Source organism: Phascolarctos cinereus, unplaced genomic scaffold (assembly GCF_003287225.1).
Source record: "Phascolarctos cinereus isolate Bilbo 61053 unplaced genomic scaffold, phaCin_HiC Scaffold_726;HRSCAF=1367, whole genome shotgun sequence".
Taxonomy (NCBI): Eukaryota; Metazoa; Chordata; class Mammalia; order Diprotodontia; family Phascolarctidae; genus Phascolarctos; species Phascolarctos cinereus.
In genome coordinates this window covers 541,008-555,096 of record NW_027556098.1, presented here as the reverse complement: position 1 = coordinate 555,096, position 14,089 = coordinate 541,008, and the positions used below count along the sequence as shown (strand labels likewise).

Below are 14,089 nucleotides of genomic sequence, written 5' to 3'. Positions count from 1 at the left end.
GCTCTACTTATTCTGTGGAACAGTGTGCTTTCTAGTATTTTTTAATAGAAATGAGTGTTGTAATTTATAAAAAAAGTTTTTATGCATCTATTGAGACAATCATGATTTTTGTTGTGTTTATTATTGATATGGTTAATTATGCTGATAGTTTTCTTAATATAGAACCAGCCCTGCATTCCTGGTATAAATCCCACTTGGTCATAGCGTATGATCCTTATGGTATGTTGCTATAATCTCCTTGCTAGTATTTTATTTAAAATGTTTGCATCAATATTCATTAGAGAAATTGGTCTATAGTTTTCTTTCTCTTTTTTAATACTTTTTCTGTTTTAGGTATCAGCACTGTATTTGTGTCATAAAAAGAATTGGTAGGACTTCTTCTTTGCCCATTATCTCAGATAGTTTACATAGTATTGGAATTAATTATTCTTTAAATGTTTGGTAGAATTCACTTGTGAATCCATTTGGTCCTAGGGATTTTTTCTTAGGGAGCTCATTTGTGTCTTGTTCAAATTTCTTTTTCTAAGATACGGTTATTTAAGTATATTATTTCCTCTTCTGTTAATCTGGGCAGCTTATGTTTTTGTAAATATTCATCTCTTTCCCTTAGATTGTTAGTTTTACTGGAATGTAATTAGGCAAAATAACTCCATTTTAGCGTTTAATTGGAGATTTTAAATTTGTTCTTCTTTCTAGTATTTATAATTGCATGTCTAAATCATTGATCTGCTGTTTCTCTATTTTATTGATGAAAGCATTTAGAGATATACAAATTCCCCTAAGTACTGCTTCTGGCTGCATCCCAAAAATTTTATTACGTTGTCTCGTTGTTGTCATTCACTTTAATAAAACAAATGTTTCTATCATTTGTTCTTTGACCCACGCATTCTTTAGAACTGGATTATTTAGTTTCCAATTAATTTTTAATATATGTATTTCCACAGCCCTTTATTGAATATAATTTTATTGCATTATGGTCTGGAAAAGATGTATTTAATATTTCTGTTTTTCTGCATTTGTTTGTGGGGCTTTTATGCCCTAATACATGACTGATTTTTGTGAAGGTTCCATAAACAGCTAATAAGAAGGTATACTCCTTTTTATTCCCATTCAATTTTTTTCCAGAGGTCTATCATATCTAATGTTTCTAAAATTCTATTCACCTCCTTAACTTTTAAAAAATTTATTCTATGGTTAGATTTATCTAGTTCTGAGAGGGGATTGTTGAGGTTTACCACTAGTATAATTTTATTGTCTATTTATTTTCCTGTAAGTAATTTAACTTTTCCTTTAATAATTTGGATACTATGCCATTTGATGCTTGTACATCTATATTTGTGTTGATACAAGTATTGATATTACTTTATCATCTATAGTACCCTTTAGCAAAACATAGTTTTTCTGCTAATTTCTTTTAATTAGGTCTATTATTGCTTTTACTTTCTCTGAGATCGCAATTGCTACTCCTGCTTTTTTATTTTTAACCTCAGTTGAATCATGATAGATTCTGCTCCAGCCTCTGATTTTTATTCTCTATGTGTGTCTCTATTTCAAGTGTATTTCTTGGTAAGCAACATATTTTTGGATTCTGGTTTCTAATCTATTCTGCTTTCTGTTTTATTGATGAGTTCATCCCTGTCACATTCACATGTCTTTTCCACTCATACATTTTCTCCTCACACTATGCAAGGCCTATTTTAGGCACCACTCCCTACAGAGAAGAGAAGGCAGTGCAATTCTACATCAACCAGCCTCCCACAAGACAATTGTGACTAGATCATTTTCACCTAAGGGAGAAGGTACTCATGCAGATTCTGCTTTTGGATATTTACAAAATATTTTAAATATATAAATAAAAAATATAAAATATTTAAAAAATCAATATCAATAACACTCTTTTAAGAGTTCCTGAGTACTCTATGGGGAAAGGAAAGGTAGGAGAAAAAATTCAGTCTTTCTCCACTTCCCCCCATCAATAATTTAAACAGAGAATCAGAATTTCTATCCTTTTCACTTTATCTCATATACTATTCATAGTTTCTCTCTTTTTGTAACTGCCAATTTACAAATAATGAAATAAACAGAGCAGAAGTTATGATTGATTCCTTTATAAGGCTGACAAATACAGAACTAATTATACAAAATTTATGAAGTAACTTTAAAGAACAGTAAAACTTGGGACTGCTTTCTCTTTAGGTAGGAAAAAGCAGAGTAGGGGCATGAAAATGCCCCATCATAATCAGTCATCTGGCAGGAGAAATTTCAATAACAATCATATTTGCTTCTTGTCTTGGCTCCTGGAAAGTTTTATCTGACTGTAGTAGTCAGAGATAATAACTGTGGCCATCCAGTGGCATTTCAACCACAGTTGCCACCTTCTAGGTCTTGGCCTCATTTTTCACAGTCTACTGTATTTACAATCAATTTGACCATGGGAAGCTCCTCTCACTCATGATCCAATCTTGTGTTCTTCCATGATTTTACCCCACCCCAATGTCCCTGGGCACATATCCCTCCTCTCTTGGGAGAGTCTTTCTATTCCTTCCAAGGCGGGGGGGGGGGGAAGCACTGTTCTATTTAAGGAGAACTTCTCTGCAGTCCATGAGTCCTGACATGCCAAAGAATTCTTCTAGTCCATCAGCAGAACTTTGTTCTTCAGTGTGTAATTCTCCATGTCCTGGAGTGACCCAGAGTTAACACATGTACACTTTGCCTTGTTTCCTTGAATGTATGATCCTTGAGGGCAGGGTCTTTTTTTCATCTTTGTATCACCAGTCCCTAGCATATAGTGGGCACTTAGTAAAAGCTTATTGATTGATTGATTACCAAATGTATCACCATGGGCTAGTCACTTGGCTTGTCTCAATTTCCTCTGACACCTAATAGCTGTGTGACCATAACCCAGCCACTTCATCTGGCTCAGTTTCCTCATCAATAAAAGGGGAACAGTAGTAGCTATAGTACCTACCTCATAATATTGTTGTTGTGAAGCTCAAGTGAGTATAAAGTACTTTGCAAACCTAAAATGCTATGTAAATGTCAACTAATATCATTCTTTTATTGCTAAATTATAATTATGTCATGGCTCTTCTTTTTAGGAAAGATTTCTGTCCGTGACTGGGCAAAGGCTACAGAAGAAGTTTTAGAATTGTCTCTGCCATGGTTATCTTTGTGCCCTCGAGTGGTCAAAATGATTGAAAATGGATATGTTCTTTATGAAATGGGTTTTAAGGATATGCCTGTCGTAAAGGCTCCACAAGAGGTAAGAAGCATGATGTTCTATCTTAATCTTTCAGGGAATGAAGCCCCTTCTCTGTAGGGTTGAAACAACTAAATGATTTGATTCTTTCCAAGTTTGGGGATGAGTGATGGGTAGGACAGAGAGTGGCTGAGAGTATGATGCTCTAAGGAAAAGAGTTACATCCTGTTCTCAAAAAAACTACTGGCTTCCAAAGCAAATTGGGAATGTATAATTGGTTATGCTATTCAAGAAATAAGGAAACCGGGGCAGCTAGGTGGCACAGTGGATAGGGCACCTGCCCTGCCTGGATTCAGGAGGACCTGAGTTCAAATCCAGCCTCAGACACATAACACTTACTAGCTGTGAGACCTTGGGCAAGTCACTTAACCCCATTGCCAAAACCAACCAAACAAAAAACAAACAAAAAAGAAATAAGGAAACCTAGAATGGTGAATAAAATACTGAACCTAGAATTGAGAAGACTTGAGTTGAAGTATCACTTATGGTACCTGCTAGCTATGTGACCATAGGCAAATCACTTAACCCATCTGACCCTCAGGCAACTCAGTAAAATTTATCATTAAAATTTACTTATTTACTAAATTGTATTGCAGTCATTTTTGTAGAAGAGATTACCACAATGACAAAATTTCAGGTGCTTGACATATTCTATTGTAAAGACTCTAGATTTGGAGTCAGGGCATATAGGTTTGAATCCCAGTTTGACCACTTTGTCGTCTTGTGCAAGTGACTTTACCTCTCTGGGCCTCAGTTTCCTCACTTATAAAAATAAGGGTTTGGAGTACAACCACTTTATGATACTTTTGAAATTGTATATAGTGCTAAATAGAAAAGGAGATGTGCCTTCCTTGTGCCTATGGAAATTATATGAAATATCAAAAATGTTCTTTATGGAATTGTGAGGAAGCAGGGAAAGAGGTGTCTAACAGTGGTGTTACTAGAAGATAATATGATTGAAATATCATTGATAATAATGATGCAAGGCAGCATCATGCTTAGAGAGCTCACCTCAGAGCTCCAGAAAGACTAGATTGAAGTCCCACTTCTGATACATACTGGTTGACTCTAGAAAAAATCACTTGACTTCTTAGCCCAGAGAAAGTGCTGACCTGCAGTGATAGAACTTTCACGTTCAAGAATTCCCTGCTCTGATGACATCCCTAGCTTTGTCCGTATTGATGCTTGTCTGAAGTGCTTTTATTTACACAAAACTAACTTAGAAAATGCTTGTTTTAGGCTAAATCAGCGACGATAGAAACCCTGGTCAGATACAGATCTGACTTGAAGATCATATTCAACATCATTGATAGAGATCAATCAGGTAAATCAATTACTTTTATTACAATGATTCTGTGGCAGAGGAAAACAAAGCTAGCCTGTTTTTCAGAAACAAAACTTCTCATCTTTTCACCTATTGCTGTTTTCTGCTAAACATAATTCAGCATATTAAAATGTAAAACATAGATATGGCAATCTTTTGTTGCTCTTAAAAATAATTTTGGTTAGGCCAGTGATTCAGAAACCAAAGATAGTTCTTAGTCCAGGAGTGGGGAACATGTGGCCTTTTAGGTCCTTGGGCGCAGCCTTTTGACTGAGTCCAAATTTTACAGAATAAATCCTTTTGCTAAGGGGATTTGTACTGTGAAGTTTGGATTCAGTCAAAGGGCCCCACTTGAGGACCTAGAGAGCCCACCCGTGCCTCAGTCTATATATATTAGCTAGACTTTGAAAAATCCTTTGAAGAGCTGCCAGCATGAATGGCAGGTGACATCTCAGCGAAAGTAGTCATTCCCTTTAAATTTTTAAAAATAAATTGTATTGTGGCTTTTTCGTTTATACTAGTCATGTAGGGATAGAGTCAGCACCCCTTCCCTCAAATTATATCTCCTTAAAACAAAGAAAAACAGCAAAGCAAAATGCATTGACTATGTCTGACAGTGTATATAATGTTATACCCCTGTAGCCTGTCAAGATTAGCAAATTTACTCCCTTTTAAATTTCTTCTCTGAACTTGTTTATTCCTAGAATTTGAATTTTATTTTGGAGAAGAGGATAGGCAGCCCTAGTCACTCAACTGAACTTTGGATGTGCCTAAAAACAAATAAATTACTTTAAAATAACAATAATAAAAATAAACCATTCATGACAACCAATCCTCACCCATCAGCAATATCAATGTTGTAGACATAGTTTATCAACACTGAATAATTATTTACCCAACATGTTGAAAGTAATTATTGCTGGAGTAGATTCATTGTTTGCAGTTATGGGGAGTCACTTCCCAGGTCAGACCTTTGTGACTGAGTACTATATGGTAGACTTTTTACTTCATCCAAACCCTTCTCCTAAGTTCCAGATTTTCCTATAATTTTCATACCACTCACTGTCCCATAATACCCACTCTGATGACAGAATCAAACAAATAGCACTGCTTCTTTATTTGCCTACCTCTATTTTTTCCTAGCACTAGTTTTCACTTGGCTGTTATAAATGCCATGCTGGTTTTTTTTACTTTTCTGGATCTCCATTACTCTTCCCCTTTCCTGAACTTCATAATTTGTTAGTTGGTGAGAAATGTGGTAAAGCTGTTACTTGGCTCCACTTGTTTCATGATAAAGTGCAAGTCTTGCTTGTTCCTGTGGTGGGTCATTACGTGAGAATTCACATCCTTTTTCTTTCTCCCCAGGTCTGATCTCCATGGATGAATTCCGTGCCATGTGGAAACTTTTTTCTTCTCACTATAACATTGACATTGAAGATGCTCATGTTGACCAATTGGCTAACAGCATGGATCTCAACAAAGATGGCAGTATTGACTTTAATGAGTTTTTAACAGCCTTTGATGTGGTTCATAGACTTGATAGGAACAGTGTCAAATCTCAAAATTAATGAAATTCCTTATACTTTCTCTACAATGTTAGGCCCTCATATAGAGCCGAAATCTTTGTCAGGGCTCTTAACATTCATAGGCAGTGGAGGAGGAGTAGACCCCCAGCTATCTCAACAAGTATGAATAAAAGAAGTTCCCAGTGAGCAATTAATGATTGATAGAGGTTATATATACCTTCTTGTAGGGTCTATGCTCTAGATTTAAGGCTACACATTGTCAAGGTTTGATTCTGGGTACTGGTCCCTCAGATCCCACTTTTATCTGGAGACTAAAGCAGAATCAGAATATTGCAATTTAACTAAGGAAGTCTGGAGAGGGAAAAAAATGAAAGCAACCTAAAGAACATCACAGAAAATTAGTCAACATTTTGTATGTAAAAGATCTTGGAACAATAGGATGAAGAATAACAGGGAATTGGTGAAATAAAATGTTATTTCCATCTCCATCATCTTTTTTAAATACACCATAGTCATTAAGTCCATTTTGAACAAGGTGAAAGGAACAAATGGATGATGTAGTAAAATCCTAGTGAAATATGCAACAGCATCAGAAGTCATGCTACACAAATGAACCACTCCAACTACAGAGCTGAAAGTTTTGTAGAACTGTGTGCATTAGGAAGAAACAACAAAAAGAAAACATGCAGAAACATTTTCTTCTAACACAGTTACTGTGACTGTGACATTGGGATTGTCTTGTAGATGAAACCACCTTACAATACTTCTGAAACCCCCGGTATAATGTCTACAAGCACACACATTTTAGAGGGCTCAACTCTAGAAAAGTTTTTGTGATAGCAAGAATTCTGTTTTCTCTCCTGATTATATATGATTCAGTCTTTTTTTTTTCTTTACTAGCTTCATATAGGATCACTTTTCAGCTTAGGAATTCTGATGTTTAGTTACAAAAAGGTTCATTCTAATTAGAAGGTAAGAATGAAAAAAGGGTAACCTATGAAGTCTCCCAGGACAGCGTGCAGTCACTCCAACACAATTAGACTGGAATTTGCCCTTGTTACTCTTGTTCTTGAGAAATGAGAGCGGAAAGCCATTGAGTCAATCCAACAAATATTTATTAAATTCCTACTATGTGCAGAGTCCTATACTAGGAACTTAAAGATGTTTAAGATAAGACATGGTCTCCATTCTCATGGAGCTTGAAGTTGAGCTAAATTTAATACCCTTGGCCCCTATTAGTGGATTAGAACAACAATGACTTGTAACATTCAAGATCATATCATCAGGAAATGGCGCTAGGACTTGGTAATACTTGTCCTTGTATTCCTCTCATGTGCCTCTCTTCTCTGGCCCACAATTCCCATTTCCACTCTCACTCAATTCCTCAAAGAGGGACCTTCTGTCACAAATATAGACTGATTTCTAGTTAGTAAACTATTTTTTTCTGTCAAATTTTCCTAGAAGCCTTTAATCAAAGTCAGTGAAGGGTTTTCAGTGACTTTAACTACCCTAGACGCGGAGACAGTAAGCCGAGGGCACAGATATATGGTGAAAAAATTGTTGATTGTGTTGTCTTGTTTTCATATTCAGACACTAATATCTTCATGTGTGGAATAGAATAAACTGTATTAGTACCTATTAAAAAACATTATAGTGTTCCAAAATGTGTTGTAGGGTTATGTTTAGTTGTGTAGTCTATGAGGTACTTTTGAGTTTTAATCGACAAGCTTCTAATCAGCTTCAGAAAATATGGTTCTCTAAAGACAGGCTATGATTTTATGTACTTTGCATTTCTCTGAAGAAGGATGCTGGAGAATCCAGAGGGTAAAGTTAGCATTTTAGTCATGAGTATAGCTTCTGGCTGCTTTTAAGAAGAAAAACTACTCTTAGGTTTACAAGATAAGCTGAGAGGAACCAGGTTCCATTCTTTCCCTGAGGGAAACTATTCCAGACACAGAAAAAAAATAGCTTATTCTAGGACTAGCTATGAGAAGAAAAAGAAGAGGAAGTCTTGTCTACCCTTGGCATGGGAAGGGAGATTGGCAGAACACGGTATTTTAAGTGTATCCACAGACTTGAGATAGCAGGGAGTAAGTGCCTTTTCTTCTGTCAAATTAGAAGATAGCCTATTTGGAAGAAGAGTCAGTATCAAGTAAAGAACAATATGACTACCCAAAGAGAACTGCAGGACAAAGTTATGAAATTCAGCAATGTTGAGCAAAAAAAATGCTAGGGGAATAATTTGGAGTATAGGACTAGTTGCAAAGTGTAGGTCCATCCAAAGAAGAGAACTAAAAGGAATCTTAAAGAAAGGAACTCACACAAATATATAAGACCAGGAGCCATTTTCCATGGAGGAGTAGTCAAAGGATATGAACAAGCAGTTCTCAGAAGAACAAATCCAAGCCATTAACAACCATTAAAGGTAGTGCCATATGGTGGGTAGACAGCTGGCCTTGGAGCTAGGATAATCTGGGCTCAAGGTCTGCCTCTAACCTATTCAGCTTATGTGACCCTAGGGAAGTCCCTTAATTCTCTGAGACAATTTCAGAAGTATGGAACTACATTGGGAGAGGGCATTTCCTTGTCTGGAAGTTACCTGTATCAGTGGAATCACAGGTCCAGTTTCCATCCTTACTCTTTGGATTTTTCCAAATCACTAAAAAACCAAAAATGCAAACAAAACAACTTTCAGGTTTCACCTCACAACAAATTGGTAAAGATGAAAAAGGTCTAGAATAGTCGATGTTGGTGGGGCAATGAGTTGGTAGTGGTGTTATGAATTGGTTCAAACATTCTGGAAAACAATTTAGAATTGTGCACACACAAAAAAATGGCTTTGACCTACATTTGATGTACATTTCCTACTCCTAGGCATATATCCCAAGGAAGTCAAAGACAGTGAGAAAGATTCCATATAGTCCCAAATATTCACATCAGCACTTTTTGTGGTAGCAAATAACTGAGAACAAAGTAGCTGTCCAGTCTTCCAGTTGTATCCTGCCTTTCTGTAACTCCAGGGAGTTCCTTGCCATCCATCTAGCTTCTGGCTCTTCTTCTAGAAACAATATTCAAATTAATACCACTATTGCATATGCAAATGGTTTGACAGTCAAGTGCTCCATAGATCCATTAACTCCCTGGAAACCCAAACTCTCTTTCCTGGTCTCTGCTGTTTTTTAAGAGTTATAGCTCCCTATTCAAATGCAAGCTCCTTGAGGGCAGGGGTTATTTTTGTTTTAGCATGTGTACTCCCCAGTGCCTGCTATGCTATCTGGCATACCATTTTTTTTTTAATCTGACCTGTTCAAGGTCATGAGTGTAGCGAATTTCTGAGGAGGAACTTCACCCTTTACTAGGCACCTAGGTGGTACAGTGGGTAGAGTACAGGGCTTACAGTAAGGAAAACCTGAGTTTGAATCCTGCCTCGGGACAATTATTAGCTATGTGATCCTGGGCAAGTCCTTTAGGTGTTTGTGCTTCAATTTCCTTATCTGTAAGGTGAGAATAAACCATAGAAACCACCTCACAGGATCGTTGTGAGGATCAAATGAGTTAACACATGTAAAATGCTTTGTAAACTTTCTAAAAAATATTATTCAATTTTATCTTATTTTTTCAGTTTCAAATTCTTTCCCCCTCTCTACCCTTTCCCCTACTCACTGAAAAAGCAATGCCTTCCTTTATAGAGGCAGAAACTAGACTTTTGGAGTTCACTCTACTCTGAATCTGCTGCTCCACCAAGGGATATCCCCTGATATTCCTCTCTCCCAACATCTTCCTCCTTTCCTGCCCTTGAGATTGTAAACTCCTTGAGGGCAGGGCCTATCTTTTATTTTCTTAATTGTGTCTCCAGTGCTTAACACTGTGCCTGACTCAAAGGCACTTAATAAATGTTTATTGGATTGGATTTGGAAATACGATGCCCATTATACAAATGGAGTCAAGCAAAATATATTTCCTTGGCAAACTTTAAAGCACTATATACATGTTAGCTATTACTGCCAATAAATGTTTGTTGACTGATTGATTGACCAATGCAGATCAGTACTTACTCAACAGGGTAGCTAGGGAGAACTGTGGATAGAGGGAACACCTGAGTTCAAATTCAGCCTCAGACATTTACTAGTTGTATGACCCTGGGCAAGTCACTTAACCTCTCAGCCTCAGTTTCCTCATCGATAAAATGAGGATAATCCAGATACTAAGTTACACCTAACCACTATTACCTACCTTCCAAGGTTGTTGTTAGGATAAAATGAGATAATATTTCTAAAGTATTTTACAAACCTTAAAGAGCTATATAAATGCTATTATTACTATTATTATTTACAGATCTACTGTGTCCTAGTGAGAGAGAATTCTCAGGTTTGCTGCCATATATGGAGGAAACTGTTCTCTCCACTCTAGACAATTTTCAGCATTCTTAGAAGACAAGTTCCTTGAGGGCAGGGATTCTCTTAATTTCGTATCCCTGCTTATAGTTCTTGGAATATAATGAGTGCTTAATAAATGCTTTTTCATTCATTCATTCACTCATTCATCCAGGAAGCCTAAAATCACCTTTACATAGTCAGAGATGGTACCATTGATGTGGCAACAGCGTCAGTCAGATGCTTTCACTCAAATGGTTCCAGTCTCTTTGTGTGAGGATCATACTCTCTCCCTGGAAGTGGAATCCATCTCCACTGTGTACCTCACAAGAAGGGAGTGAGAGTGATCCAAATGCTTGCCACTCTGTCGTAGTGGCTTGGTAGCTAGTAATTTAGGGCTATGAAGACTCTCCCTCATAGTAAGCTAAGATTACTGGTGACCCCTAGATAATGTACAACATAGGAAACCATGTTATAACAGGTCTCTGTGGTCTACAATGAGGCCAGAGTGGGACTACAATGTGGCAGTGTGGGATTAGAGCTACAGAAAGGGACATACATCTACAGACATAGCCTATTTGGGGTCACCATTTACAATAATGATTCATTTCTCCCTTCTAGTTGGCCCTCTTGTCTCAGCTGCAAGTCAAGATCCACATTTCTGCCATTTACCATCCCTATAACATCAGTCAGAAATAAATTGCCAACCTTTGTCGGTCAGAACCTTGCTAACTACTTTGGAATTCCGGTCCAAAAGTCCCCTTCATTCCCTGTTCTCCTACTATAAATTCTTTTTATCCCATCTCTCATGACTCATACTGCCATCTAAGCCACCAACTGTTACCCAGAAGAAGTGAAAGCTACCAAAGTGGACTTGCAAACCACCTAAGAAGATGCTGATACTTCATGGAGATATCTATATATCACCCCAAATAACCTGTGCAGGTCAGTGGTTTGCTCTAGCTATCAACCAAGAACTGACCCTCCTGGAAGCTATAATGAATCTGGTGGTCTTCTAGCTAAAGTTCCCTGATGTTATATGGCTCCAACATGTATTTCACTAGACACTCTAGAAGACTTGTGAGGATCAATCCATGTTTTAATCACTTGTATAAAAATATCTGGCAGTAAGCACTGGAATCAGAAGGACCTTAGTTCAAATCCGTCTTAGACACTAGCTGTGTGACCCTGAGTAAATCACTTAACCCTGTTTGCTTCAGTTTTCTCATTTGTAAAATGAACTGGAGAAGGAAATGGCAAACCACTCTAGTGTCTTTCCCAAGAAAATTCCAGATAGAGTCATGAGTAGTCAGGTATGACTAATTGACCAAAGAACAACATAAAAATATCCTCTAACAATGACTAATATTTTTGATCAAGGGAATACTAGATCCTGACCAGTACCAGTATGTGTGTTAGCAAAACTCTACAGTGGACTAGTTGTTATTTTCCCCAGTCTGTACTTCTCACCTCTGGCATCTATTTGCCACATTGGAAGGCTTGTTTCTAAGGAAGATGGTGTTCAGGCCATGCCTGATAACATTTCCAGGAAATTTATTAATAAATGTGTAAATGAATAGAAGGGTTATATACACACAGCAACAGAGACCTAGGAAATGGGGAGACCAATTAGGAGGCTATTTCAATAAATCATGTTGTAAAAGATGTGGTTCTGAACTGGGATCATAGTTAAGCCCTGGCCTAGTTACCTCTCCCCTAAGGCAGTGGTTTATTAGATGCCAGAGTCAATGTTGGAAAAATGTTGCATACAGTAAATATTACTTTGAATATTTTCCTCTTGACCCGCATAATATATAGGATAATTAATTTATAAAATATTACAAAATGCTTGCTTATTTATATTATAATATTCATATTGAAGAGGGAAGTGTGTATTTCTTTTAGGCAATAATATATTTACTGAACTTATATAAATATAATTTTCCCCAACTAAAATATAAGCTCCTTAAGGGCAGGGGCTGTTTTTCATTTTGGCTTTGTATGCCAATACTAGCACAGAGTCTCACACATAGTAGGCCTTAATAAAGGCTGACTGAAATTAATTTCATGCTGGATAGATGAATGAATAAATTTTGATTTTTAACATTTCTGAAACTTTAGCTCAAGTTCTTGCTACACTTTTATATGCATCCTCAGCTGAGATAACATATGTAGGGTATACATTTTTAAGAACTATATAAACATAAATATTTATCATGATTCATTCTATCTTTTGTGCAAATTTTATACAATTTATTAAATTCCTCAGACATTTTAGACATATTTACATAAAAAGTCAATTTGATTCCAGAATACTACCATTCTGAGGCAACATTGTACGATCCAACAAACTGCAGTTAGGTATCACAGTGGATAGAATGCTGGGCCTGGAGTCAGGAAGACCTGAGTTCAAATCCAGTCTCAGATACTAATTGTGTGACCCCAGGCAAATCACTTAACCTCTGTCTGCCTTGGTTTTCTCAACTATAAAATGGGTATAATAAAAACATCTACTTCCCAGGTTGCTGGGAGGAACAGATGATATTTTTAAAGTGCTTTGCACAGTGTCTGACGCATGATAGATGCCATATAAATGTTTGCTTTCTTACCTTCTCCCTTCCTTCTCTCTAAGTCTAAATTCTGACCTTTGCATGCTTGGTGACAGTGATAAAAGTTATCCTTTCAGTGCTTAAGTGTCATATCTACAAGAAAGTGGTAAGAACCGCTGCTCTCCCAACCTCACAGTTGTGAAGATTGAATGAGATACTGTTGGTGAAGATTTTGTGTAAAACTGCAAAGCACAATAGAAATGAAATGAGCATTATTATTAAATCAATACTATTCTGCCTTTCATACATGATCTGATCCCTCTCTTTTTAGGTCTGGATTCATTGCTATTCTCTCCTTAGTGAACATCTAAGATTTTTCTGGATGGAAAAGAGAAGATGCCAGGCCTGGAGTCAGGAAGACTCATCTTTCTGAGTTCAAATCTGGCCTCAGACACTCACTAGCTGTATGACCCTGGGCAAGGCACTTAACCTTGTTTGTCTCAATTTCCTTGTCTGTAAAATGAGCTGGAGAAGGAAATGGCAACCCACTCCAGTGTCTTTGCCAAGAAAACCCCAAATGGGGGATGACTGAAACAACAACAAAAAAGGTTTTTCTTATCCCATTTTTTCTCATCCATATTGTCTTCCTTATGTCTCCAGTTTTCAAAGTTAATAACACACCTTTATTGAAACATTTATCTAATAAACATCTCTTAATTTTACTGATGATTAAGGCTTATACTTGACTTCTCAACCCACAATCAATCCTATTCTTTGTACTTAACCATACCTAAATTTTAAAGAATTATATATATTAATGTCCTCTTCAAAGCCAGGAATGAATGAATAACATTTATTAAACATCTACTATGTGCAAAGCACTGTGCGAAACCGTGGGAATACAAATAGATAAGCAAGACAGACTCTGCTCCCAAGGTGCTCACATTCTAATGGGGGAGAAAATACATATGGAAGGTCTCAGTTGCAGGTCAGATAGGAAGGTCTTTAGGATAAAATGGCAAAGCAGATGATAATACATCTTCTTTAGTGTTACTTCC

At 36.9% G+C, this 14,089-nt stretch overlaps 1 protein-coding gene across 8 annotated transcripts in view; it reads left to right on the top strand.

Annotated features, from left to right (window-relative positions):
• Positions 1-13,753, top strand: part of PPEF1 (protein phosphatase with EF-hand domain 1) — a 138,243-nt gene extending 124,490 nt beyond the window's left edge. For all 8 annotated transcript variants that reach the window (XM_021007417.2, XM_021007419.2, XM_078146077.1 and 5 more), the window contains 4 exons: positions 3,099-3,262; positions 4,499-4,583; positions 5,949-11,427; positions 13,363-13,753. In XM_021007417.2, the coding sequence (XP_020863076.1) occupies positions 3,099-3,262; positions 4,499-4,583; positions 5,949-6,151 (452 nt within the window). In that variant the 3' untranslated portion in view covers positions 6,152-11,427; positions 13,363-13,753. The remainder of the gene's footprint in view (positions 1-3,098; positions 3,263-4,498; positions 4,584-5,948; positions 11,428-13,362) is intronic.
• The last annotated feature ends 336 nt before the right edge of the window (positions 13,754-14,089 follow it).